The 12,090-nt window shown below is 44.9% G+C and overlaps 1 protein-coding gene across 6 annotated transcripts in view; it reads left to right on the top strand.

The window, feature by feature from the left end:
- LOC133157565 (alpha-1,3-mannosyl-glycoprotein 4-beta-N-acetylglucosaminyltransferase C-like) overlaps positions 1-9,430 on the top strand; it is a 42,556-nt gene extending 33,126 nt beyond the window's left edge. For all 6 annotated transcript variants that reach the window (XM_061284204.1, XM_061284199.1, XM_061284201.1 and 3 more), the window contains 3 exons: positions 6,167-6,306; positions 6,390-6,537; positions 6,620-9,430. In XM_061284204.1, coding sequence (XP_061140188.1) covers positions 6,178-6,306; positions 6,390-6,537; positions 6,620-7,776 — 1,434 coding nt within the window. In that variant the 5' untranslated portion in view covers positions 6,167-6,177 and the 3' untranslated portion in view covers positions 7,777-9,430. The remainder of the gene's footprint in view (positions 1-6,166; positions 6,307-6,389; positions 6,538-6,619) is intronic.
- The last annotated feature ends 2,660 nt before the right edge of the window (positions 9,431-12,090 follow it).

Below are 12,090 nucleotides of genomic sequence, written 5' to 3'. Positions count from 1 at the left end.
TGTCTTCATTTATTGTCTCTCTCTTGTCTTGTCAGGGCCAGGTTTTTTCAGGACATATTAGTAGCCACTATTGAGCAGCGCTTTGTATGCAAACTAAGACCTTTGGTTTGTTTTTGTATTTAGTTTGATAAGCTGCTCATTTTAAATGACTTCAGTTTGGTTTAGTTTTGCACAGATGTCATTTTTACGATTTCATTTCCCACATTTTGTTTGAGGATTTAATTTTCTTACTTAGATCAGGTTTTACTTTGTTTTGTTCCCATTTGATATATCTTATCTATGTATCTATATCTATCTTATTTTCGTGAATCAAGGGCTTTATTTTTGGCGGTTTTACATTTGATCGATCGCTTCTTCCATTTTTATTTCTAATTTGTGTTAGCTTGACAGGACCAACTTGAAAATGGATTTATATCTTTTTCATAACTCGGGCCTCAAGAGATGTACTCTGCGGTGTTACTGGGTTTAATTTGTACTTTGATAGGTTGCGTGTTCCTTTTCCTTTTGCTTTGTGTTAACTAAGAGTTTAATCTCCTGTGACTGGTGCGGTGCGTCGAGGTCAAGAAACATTACCTCTACACTTAATACAAATTCATAATGGCTCATGCTTGGGAAAAAAAAAATTGTGGTTAGACTGGAAGGTCCTGCTGTATTTTGTAATTATGTATAAAACATTATAATTGAACGAGGGCTGCGGTGCCTTGTTTATAGCAAACAAACAAGCTTTTGTTTATTATTCATCAGCGGTCGTCACGGTGACACGACTCCACCTTTGGTTCATTTTCACAAGCATTTCCGAGCGGACTGTAAAATAAATATTCATGACCTTTTTTTTTTTTTCAACCATTCGCAAGTCGGAATGATAATAAGGACAATGAGCGGCTTTAGAAAAAAAAACCAATGAAGGCAAAAATGCTTTTCGACGCTTCTAATGAGACACGTTTTAATAAGCAGGTATGTTCAACACGCTGGCAATTTGTAAACATAGACGCTCCGATTGTAGAGCGACACGCGCCGGCGGGCGGAAATTAAAAATAAAATAAAAACAGCTCATCAATGTTTGATGCGAGGGAGAAGAGCTTAGAGTAACCCCCGGATGTTCATTAAATGTGCTTCTTACACTTTTTTTTTTTTTTGAGTAACATTTTCAATGAAAAGTCACCTTGAGCGCGTCCGCGTTGTATGCGAAAATAAATCGAGTCAATCAAGCCGCTTACCCGAGCGAAGACAATTCAATCACTATAATTCAAGTCAAATTCAGTGAAACTACTCATGAAGTCACTTTTAAACATCGTAAAGTGTTCAACGAATACAAAATATAAAGTAAAATAATGCGTCGTTTGTTGAAATGCCACCGAAATCGTCACGACAACAAAATTGATCGGCAGCCAGGCGAATGTTCCCACACCCGATATTAGCCCCTTTCCAAAATGACGCCAAGTGACTTACGAGTCACACATTGGACGTGACAGGCGCATTTTCCAACAAATGTCCCGACACGGTCCTCTATTGTCGGCGTTCCCCGCGATCCGACGGGATTTGTCGGCTAATGACGGCCTGGGTTCCGCCGATTTTCCGCACTGTGAGTCATTGTTGGGCATCGGGCCATCATTTTGCCGTCGTGGGAACGAGTCAAGACGCTAAGCCTCTTTTCCCCGCGAAAAAAGACGAGCAAATCTGCCGCTAAGACGCTCACTTCCCGCCTGCGTGACTCTCGGAGCGGAATGTTCCGGGAGAATGCGCTGATGTCATCCGGCCTCCTTTCACACGGCATCTCCTGAAACATTTTCTCACCTTGCTTCCTGTTCAGCATGGACGCTCGGTGAAACCAACAGTGACAATGGCTCTTCAGTGTTGAATCTCACTGGCTGAAAAAAATGAAGTAGATTATTTTCCTTCTGCGCTCTCAAAAATCTGGACGTCTGGACGCCTCGGAGGTGGCCCGGCGTTGTTCATGATGAAGCGGGGCTTGTCACCGCGATGTATAGCGTTAGCCTTTGGCTATCATCTATTGGGCATTAAACTGTGAAAAGGACATTTAGTTTTTCAATCTGTTCTTCAAGTCTGCCCTTTCGTCTAATTGATGTCTCCCAGGCGGGAGAAGGTCTCACAACTCTTCTTCCTTTCTCTCTGTTGCCTTTCCCCATGAACTCCTTCAAACCATTTTTGGTCAACGCTGGACTTTATTTCGATTTATTCTACATTTCTTCAGACACTATTGGGAAAATACAACAGCTTCTTTTGACCGCAGTCCCATTTCCAACCTCTGTTGACTCGTGTGAGTTATTTCGAAAAAAGTGACCACTGATTTTAGTGGAGTCGCTTTGGAGAGTGGCTTCATCTGGCGGAGTGGCAAGTGTGAATGTCAGCGAGCATTAACAACCTCCCGTTAATTGAAGTGTAATTGCGTCGCCGTCGGGTCAGAGCTTCCGATAAATTTCGGCGGCGCCTCCAAACACAAGGTGATAATAACAAGCCTTACAGGATGGGACGTTCTTTTGAATATCGTGAAAACCGTGACACGGTTCAGGTAGCTAGAAGCTACGGACGGGCTGAATCCGACAACATGAGGTTTGTTTGATTCCCGAAGGAAGGAGGGAGACAAGATGGGGGTAGGGGGGGACACAGAGATGTCTGCCCCATCAGGCCCATTGGATGTCCACTAAGTGTCTAGAAGCCACTAGCTGGAAGACGCACCTCATCAAAGATTCATGTACGAGATGGGATATTGTGCCGCCCGCCAGTCCGGCCGCGTCCGGGAAAAGGCAGCCCGACGTTTCCTCCTCCGCAACTCCTCATCTCGGTGAAGGTAGCGTACACGCCATCTCGGTTCTGTTCATGCTGGGGTTGTGGGTTCGAGGCCTGTATCGGTACCGCCCTCTCGGTTTTGGTTTAATTGAATGAAGTGGGTTTAATTGTGGTCAATGCTTTTATTGATTATTTTAGCTGTGTTGGAGAGAACTTAACATTGCGAGCTGCTCATTTTCTGTCAATTTAGCCGTATTGGATGAAAGATCCAAGACGCATGTGGTTCCAATTTCCGTGTCTGTGGCTATCGTCACCCAGAGGAGCGAGCTGCCGTTTCGTCCCTCGGGGTGCCGTCTCATTGTGTCTTTCAGGTTTCATTTCCTGGTGGAAAGCCAGGCGAGCGCCAACCCTCTCCAGGCGTGGAAGCGGGAGATAAAGCTTTGTCATGTTGTCTGACGCCTGCAGACTTTTTTTTCTTTCCTTTTGACCAGGACATGACCTTGACTCTTTAAAGTGCTTTTAAGTGCTTTTCCTTTTTTTTTCTTCTTCCCCCTCTCAAGACTGAAGAAAATACCCTCGCGGACTTTGACTGCCTTCTCTTGTGCTATACGAGTCCGACAAAGCAGCTTATAATGAAGCTTTTCATTAACCCTTAGATGTATGGGTGGGTCAAAAATAACTCGATGATTTTTTTTTTAATATCTTCATAATAAAGTCAGAGAACTAGAGGACAAGAATGGACAAATGTCACCAAAGAAGAATTGATGGCCTTGTGCATCTGAGGGTTAAAACCCGAACCCTAGTTTAAAACCCGAGTTTGAAACGCTAACCCTAGTTTGACACCATAACCCGAATTTGAAACCCTAACCCTAGTTTGAAACCCTTGTTTGAATCCATAACCCTAACCCTAGTTTGAATCCCTAACCCTAGTATGAAACCATAACTCGAGTTTTAAACCCTAGTTTGACACCCTGACCCTAGTTTGAAACCCCAGTTCGAAACCCTAACCCTAGTTTGAAACCGTAGTTTGTAACCCTAACCCTAGTCCGAAAGCCTGACCCTAGTTTTAAACGACGGGCCTCCAAATACAGGTTGATCGCAAAAGCGAGGCCTCAACAGTTTAATTTCATGTCACAAGAATAAACATTTTTGTTAAAAAAAAAATCGTTGTGAGATTAGATATTTAAAAAGTCTCTTTTTACCGGTTCTACGATAAAGACCCTCATTTTAAAGCCCAGTTTGAAACCCCAACTTGAAATGAACCCCAAACTCTCCTTTTAAAGCTTACTTTGTATTCCTAACATTAACCCATCAGTGTGGCTCAGCGGTAGACTCCTTGCCTCTCAACTCTTAGGATCCATCCTCAACCCTGGTGACTTAAGGTCACTTCAACATGACCTTGAGCAAGAGCCTGAACTCCATTTCGCACCCGCTGTCGAATCCGTTTGTCGACCCGCGTGTAAAATACTCCCCCTAGCATTGAATCACGGCAGCGTCTGATTAGATTCGGTGTCTACCGGCTGCTAATTACCGACGCTTGATGTTTGCCAAGTGTGAGCAGGCTTCCTCCTGTAAGAAGCTCGACTCTTTGACCAATTTCAACGACTAACCAAACAGCCGTTCGTTAATGAAAGCCACTGATTATTCTTCCCCTGCCTGCGCCGCATTTCTCTTATCAATAAAAAAAAGCGCTGGCGTCTCTCATCAAGGAGGAGAAATCCATGGAAAGCTAAGGCGCTGACACAAAGCGACTGCTGAAGCCCAGCAAATCCGCCCGCTTAATTGATTATTGGCGCCGGAAGCGGGTATCTGTGAGGTGCAGGAGGCCGCGGGGGAAATAATGGAAAACAGATAAGATGAAATGCGGGAGAAGCGTCGTCCCCGCCGCCGCCGCCGCCCGTTTGCTCCCGGCGTGCCAGCAAAGCGTTTCGAAAATTGCCCGAATTAAAACGTAAACATGATGTGATCGCTGAAGTGTCGGCGAGATTTTTGGAGTTCCAAAGTGACTCCAGTTTAAAGGTGGGAGCAATTTTTGCTTTCTAAATTCTCCACGTCTACTTTGACTTGTTCCATACGTTTAATTCAACCTACAACCAATCGACCAGTCACGAGCCGATATGCTTTCTTTTGTTGATCCGTTTTTTTTTTTTTTTTTGCCCAACTCTTTTTGTTTGTTGTTTTGGTGACAAGCTGCAGGCTGCGATTGTCCTTAGCCTTTGTCAGGGATCACCTTTTCATGCTTTTCGTGTGTGTGTGTGTGTGTGTGTGTGTGTTGTGACTGAAACGCGGTGTGACAACACAATCAAAGGGAGCTCGCAAGGTTGTTTTCTATTTATTTTAGTGAGGTAATAGAAAGTCAAAAACAAGATGGGCGACACAAGGCCATCTCAGTTGCACAGCGAGTGGGGGGGGAGGGGGGGAATTGCAGTGATGTGATAGAGCTTTCAAAAGTAACGCAGCAAACAAGACGGAGGTATTATGATGCACCTTGGAAAGAAGAAGCACTCTGGCATTTGATCTCAGTCGTTTTAGATGAAGTCCCAATAGAATTTTTGCCTTGGTAAACAGACTCCAATTCTAGTGAAGGTTGGGGACATTGTGTGGGGGGGAAAAAAAAAAACAAATACAGGCGAATGCATTTCAGGCAAAAGCTGCTTTCGATTGAATGCTCTCCAAAAAAATGGGACATTTCATGTTATTGCGAAATATTTATGATTTTTTTTTTGGTTGTTGCCTGCAACATGTTTACAATTATGTCATTTTTCTACACTCAATAAGCAACTAATTGTTGCATCTTTGTGAGTGGATAGACAACGTCAATCTCAGCGGCACGCTAACTAAGTGATGGACCGACTAACTAAGTAACTCACTAATAAAGCAACCGAGGAACTAATGACTTCATTAAAAGGTCAACTCTCGCCTCACGTTCAATCCGGTGTGGACACGTCAACGGCGCAGAGGCAATGCTGTGCACTGGTCACACACACACACACACACGCTCGTCAGTGCTGGAACTGCTGTCCTGAGAAAATGGCAGCACCGACATCCCGGCCTATGTGACTGCCAGTGGGTCGCAACCATTAAAAGACACTTTAGTCCATTTGGCTGGCTGGATTGCTGCCACTAAACTCAACACACACACACAAACACACACCCGTGGTTAATGCATCCTGGGAATTTATAGCTCTTCCCCCGTTTCCCGGGATATGAGAGGGATGAGCAGTTCTGTCAGATGAGTTTCTGGGTAGAAGGAGAGAAGATGGTTGCCATGGCAACAATTGGGCATCACGGGCAACACACTCCGGCAGTTATCCACGTCGGCCGCTTAATCCACATTGCGTTGTGACCGAGCAACTGACGTGAGTTTGCTCCCGAAAAAGAATGAATTGATCGTTTTGCCGTGACGTGTGTCGTGCAGGTGAGTTGACCATGAGGCTGCTGTGGAAGTCCCTGGACAAGATGAGATGTCTGAGGAAGCGCTCGGCCATCCCCTTCCTCGGCTTCCTCATCACGTTCCTCCTCTTTCTCAACCTTTACATTGAAGACGGATATGTGCTGGTTAGTGATTCCATTACGTCTGCGTGTGTGTGTGTGCCCACCTGCGTGTTTAACAGCATCAAATGCTCCTCCATGTCTTCCAGGAAGAAGATAAGAGGCAGCTCAGGGAGACGTCGGCCCACCTCCCGAGCGCAGAGCGATACGTGCACACCTTCCGAGACCTCAGTAATTTCTCCGGATCCATCAACGTCACGTACCGCTACCTGGCCGGGACTCCGCTCAACCGCAAGAGTATGTCCAATGTTTTGTAAAAGAAAAAAAAAAGATTTGACATCACATCAATACATGATCGGCATCATTTATTCCTTGTCAGAGTATCTGACCATCGGGCTGTCGTCGGTGAAGAGGAAGCGAGGGAACTACCTCCTGGAGACCATCAAGTCCATCTTTGACCAGTCCAGCTACGAGGAGCTGAATGAGATTGTGGTGGTGGTCCACCTGGCTGACTTTGACTCCGTGTGGTGCGAGAACCTCCTGCAGGAAATCAGCCGCAAGTTCTCGCACCACATCATCGCCGGCCGCCTGCTGGTGATCCAGGCTCCCGAGGACTACTACCCGTCCCTGGACGGACTGAAGCGGAACTACAACGACCCCGAGGACCGGGTGCGCTTCCGCTCCAAGCAGAACGTGGACTACGCCTTCCTGCTCAACTTCTGCACCAACCTGTCCGACTTCTACATGATGCTGGAGGACGACGTGCGCTGCTCTCGTAACTTCCTGACGGCGCTGAAGAAGGTGATCGCCTCCCGGGAGGGATCCTACTGGGTGATGCTGGAGTTCTCCAAGCTGGGCTACATCGGGAAGCTCTACCACGCCCGGGACCTGCCGCGCCTGGCGCACTTCCTGCTCATGTTCTACCAGGAGATGCCGTGCGACTGGCTGCTTATCCATTTCCGCGGGCTGCTGGCCCAGAAGGACGTGATTCGCTTCAAGCCGTCGCTCTTCCAGCACATGGGCTACTACTCGTCCTACAAGGGTGCCGAGAACAAGCTGAAGGATGACGACTTTGAGGAGGACGCGGTGGACATCCCCGACAACCCGCCGGCGCGGCTCTACACCAACATTGACGTCTTCGAGAACTACGACGCCGCCAAGGCCTACAGCGCCGTGGACGAGTACTTCTGGGGCAAGCCCCCGTCCACCGGAGACTTCTTCGTGGTGGTCTTCAACAAGTCGGCCAAGATCAGCAGGATCAAGATCGCCACGGGATCCGATGATAGACAGAGCGACATCCTGCGCCGCGGCGCTCTGGAAGTCGGCGAGAAACTGGTGGGCACCAAGAAGGGAAAGCAATGTTCCTCGTACATCACCCTGGGGGAGTTTAAGAACGGTAACATCGAGGTCCGGGACGTGGACCACAAGATCGGTTTTGATGTGGAGTGCGTGCGTATCGTAGTGACCGCCGCTCAGAAGGAGTGGCTCATTATCAGAAGTATAAGTTTATGGACGACACCTCCGCCCAGCCAATGAGGAAGACGTGCGGACATGGTCGGCAACAATTTCTAGAAGTGTAAATATTTCCACCCCGATGTAAGCGTTTTATACGTACGTATTTATTGATTCGGATTGCTAAATGTTTTTGTTTTTATACAAGCAAGTCTCAGATTCTCTGAAACGAAAAGGTATTGAAATGAACTTTACAAAGCATTGACTATTGTTAAAAAGCTACTGAATGTAAAGTTGTCGTCGTGGTTTTTACAAATGTATTTCAGCACCAGTTGTAAAAGTGAGAAAAGAGCGTCCGGCATTACGCTTTGCTTTGTGTTGACAATCATGAAGCTTGGCCATTTTCAGTCGAGCAAATCTGCTTCCTTCCGATCGGGACTCATTTGAAGCGATTCTCTCCAAGCCGCAACTTCAAAACAAAATGAATAGCTTGAGATCAATATAAAAGCATGAGTCATTGAGAACCCGGCCCAAAATGGCTGCTTCAAACCAAAATGGCCGAATTTCGACTCACTTTCAATTTTGTCATCATTGTGTCCACCACGTCACTTCACACATCCATCCAAATTCGTTTCGCGAAACTTTCCAAATATTGAACAGGATTTTACTCCAAGGTATTTTTCCCTATGCATCACCGTACGCATCTTCTTTAAAAAAAAAAAAAAGTTGTAGTGGTTATTAGGAAGCGCAATACAACAGGCTGTCCTTGAGAACGCCGTGCAATTACTTGAAGTAATTGCGTCTTTCCAAGCCTTTCAAGACGGATAACAAGGCAGCAAAGTGTCGCTGTGGGATTCCCGGCAGGCCTCGTCCCCCGTTTGGCCCTTAATGAGCTCCCGCACCGCTAAGCTACCAGGAGGAGCGCCATCTTGAGGTTCTTGCCACTTTGGATATTCACTTTGAAAGCCATCGCCACCCACTCCCCCCCACCTTTGTGTCAGCGCGTCTGCTCCGTGTTATGTCAAAGCGGCTGACAGGAGAACACTGTTTGTTTTTTCCACTGGAGATGAGATTGCTCGGTGAAAAACGAGCCAACAGTGCTGTTCTTTTTTTTTTCAATATAAGCTCAGCAGCACAATTTTCCCGCAGTAAAAGCTCTCTCTTAGGACAAAATAAAGACCTTGGGAAAAGCCAATTCAGAACCAAATAGCAGACTTTCAAGAATGGCTTCTTGAGACTTTTTTGTGGGTCGACTCATAATAGACAAGCCTACCAAATGTCGTGATGCTAAGTGAGACAAGCTTCAGGGTCTGAATAAAAAAATTAAGCAGATAAACAACCCTGCTTTACTGAACTCATCAAAAGTCACTGCCATGCTCCACTAGAAAAAAAAAAAAAAGTTTCACACTTATTAGCCATCTGTGTACAACATTGGATCCGTCGTCGTAGGGTCCCGGGAAACGGTCTTAATGACCTGAGTCTGACCTTAGCTTAGGTGGCAGTCTGAAGTCACAATGTGGGTCATGTGACGCATGTAACACGTGCATGAAGTGATGGTGAAATCTTTTCCCGGTCCGTGTTTTCGTACAAGACGACGTGATATCATTCGTTGTCTTGACTTGCGTCTTTCTCGTTGCTGCTGTACTGTAAGATGACGCCTATTTATTTTTGTACCACGCGTTGTACGATAATGTTGTGTTGTAAAAAGGAGCCGGATTAAACCCATGAATGCTCGGTGTCATGTTTGCCTTGCTTGACCGCACAATTTGGAGCCAAACGTAAAAAGCGTACGCGACAGAAATAATTTTGGGGTGACATTTGCAGCTGGTTGAAGCATCCTGAGACTTTTAGCCGCCAGCTAAGAACATACATTATTCATTTCAAGATTCATAATATGCTTCTTTTTTCTTTTTATTTCTGAAGAGCATCCATAATGAACGCTAGAGGGGACACGCTCAGGCTTTTTGTTTTGATTTGCATAAGAGACACACGGTAATACCTTACAACTGAATTTTATATTTACGGTATTTTGCTAGAAGTTGCGCTGGTAGAATTGGGCATAATCATCTGATAAAAAAAAATCAACTATTACATTTGGAGAGAAAAAAAATGCAGCACTGTGAATAATTTTCTGTTGTTTGAATCCACAAAGCTGGTAAATGTCACTTGAAGCTTCGAGTCATACGGTCCTGCCAAAAGGTGTTACAAATGGGCCAAAAAAAAAGAAAGTATAAAGAAGACAGTGACATTTTAACTGCAGTTGGGTGTGAACACTGGACCAAAATGTCAGAAACAAAGCCCGGCGGCTGCTGTTTAGTCCCGTGTCATGGCAGGGGAAAAAGTTGGCAAATTGTTCCTCATTGTTTAGAGAAAAAAACCCGTTTTCATTTAATCTGTTTTAATCGTTTGGGTAAATCCAGTCAAACATGTTTCCGGAGTCATAATCCTACCAGAAGGAAGGATTATGTGAGGAATTAAGTCATATTTTCTGAGCAAGAAAAATCAGACTCAACTTTTTTGTTTTGGGTAAAATCATAACTATATAGGTCAAAAGTGTTTTGTCATTTTACTAGGATTAGACTTGTTTTTTTATCAATGGAAAACCCCTTCAATATTATCATGATCCTTAATTTTCATTTTGAATGAAATTGTTCAAAGGCTTAACATTTCATTCAGTGATACCTTAGTGTACCACTAGAGGGAGCAAGCGTATCGCAAAAATCATTGATCTCGAGAATTGAATCCAAAAATTGATTTAGTTCATTTGTAGTTTACTTGTGAAGCAGCACACCACATTAAGCACCCATCGGAATCTTCTGCATTCCTGTCAAGTGACACGATCTGTTTCCGATCTCCGGAGATTCGCCGTTGCATCCTAACATTTTTCATTTGCTGCTTATGGTTTGCGTTTGTTGTGACAGCTGCCGGCCTCCAGACGCACAACCTGCTCGGAGACGCACTTGAAAGCAGAAGAGGTTCCCCGGAGACGACCGCTGGGAAACTTTGGTAATTGTCACCGCCACCAGATGGACGCGAGGAAGGCCAAATACATTGTGTTGTCACATTTTTAGATTTATTTTTTGCGAGACGAAGCATTTGATAGCCTCGTACGCCGAAGGGGCGAACCGTTTGGAGGCCAATGCCCCCGAGACGCCTTCTGTCTGTCTCGACTCATCCTGTTTAGTAACGTCGTGTTCCACTGGTGCGGAAAATAGCAAGCCCACCTGTCGGAATAAACGCTCCATAAAAAGAAAATTACATTTAAAAAGAAATTGGGTTTTTCCGGTGTAACCCTTTTTGGAGATTCATAATCGCACCAGACGGAAGAAATATGATGGGAATTAAAGAGGATTTTCTTGAGAAATGTTTTGGGGGAGGGAAAAGAGGTGTTTAAAAAAAAACCAAAACAAAACTTATCCTTTGTTGTTGTCTAATTTGGACTTATAATTGTACATTCCCAAAATTGCAACACTTAATGTAATAATTCATGACGAATGACTCATGCTAATCATGTAGCAGGCGTGGCTCATGTTGGCTTGTTTGCCGTGCTAATGCTAGCTTAGCTATTTTGTTGAAGCTTGATGGCATTCTTTGTGACTATAACATCACGACTATAAACTTTCATAATGCATGCCATTGTAAATAGCTTGTTTGATGTTTGAGAATGGAAATGGTCCAAAAAAGGTTTTTGCTTGAATACGATACGAAACACCAATTTCTGGATTGACTATAATGGAGTGCTGTTTTGTTTGAGACTTTGGAGCCTTGGCGGTGTCTCTGCTGGACTCCGCCGCCAGGTGCCACATGGAACGCTTCCACGTCGACTAACTTTGAACGCTCCACGCACTCCTTTCTCATCTTTCATCCCACATTTGGAACACGTTTTCTTTCGCAGTCTGCCAAGCCGACACAACAGATGGTTGCTGTGACAAATACATGAGGGAAAGATAGAAGAGGAAAAAAAAAAAAAACCCTCTAAAATAACCTATAAAACTGATTGGATGAAGGATGTCATATGCCGTTTTCATGTTTTGGATACAAATACGACCTCATTTCAAAATTGAGGTTTCCTCATTTATGGAAACCATTACAATAATAATGATCTGTTAGGAAGTGATTATTTGAGGCAGGCCTTTACAGGCATTTGTTGGAGGTTTGGTATTGGTTGCTTTTTCCTCAGTCGGCTTTGACTTAAACGCCTCAGCGGGGGGCCAGATGTCATCCCCACAAGCTGGAGCATCAAAAGGCAAAGAAAGGAAGGAAGGAAGCCTGGCGGGCTTTGGCCTCCCGTGTGCTGGCAGAACCATGGCAACCGCGACAATTGATTGTGCCGCAATCTCCTGTGGGCCAGTGCTCAATACTGCTTTTCTTTTTCTTATTATTACTATAATTATTTAT

The sequence above is a fragment of the Syngnathus typhle genome, linkage group LG7 (genome assembly GCF_033458585.1).
Source record: "Syngnathus typhle isolate RoL2023-S1 ecotype Sweden linkage group LG7, RoL_Styp_1.0, whole genome shotgun sequence".
NCBI lineage: Eukaryota > Metazoa > Chordata > Actinopteri > Syngnathiformes > Syngnathidae > Syngnathus > Syngnathus typhle.
This window is presented reverse-complemented; position numbering and strand designations above follow the sequence as displayed.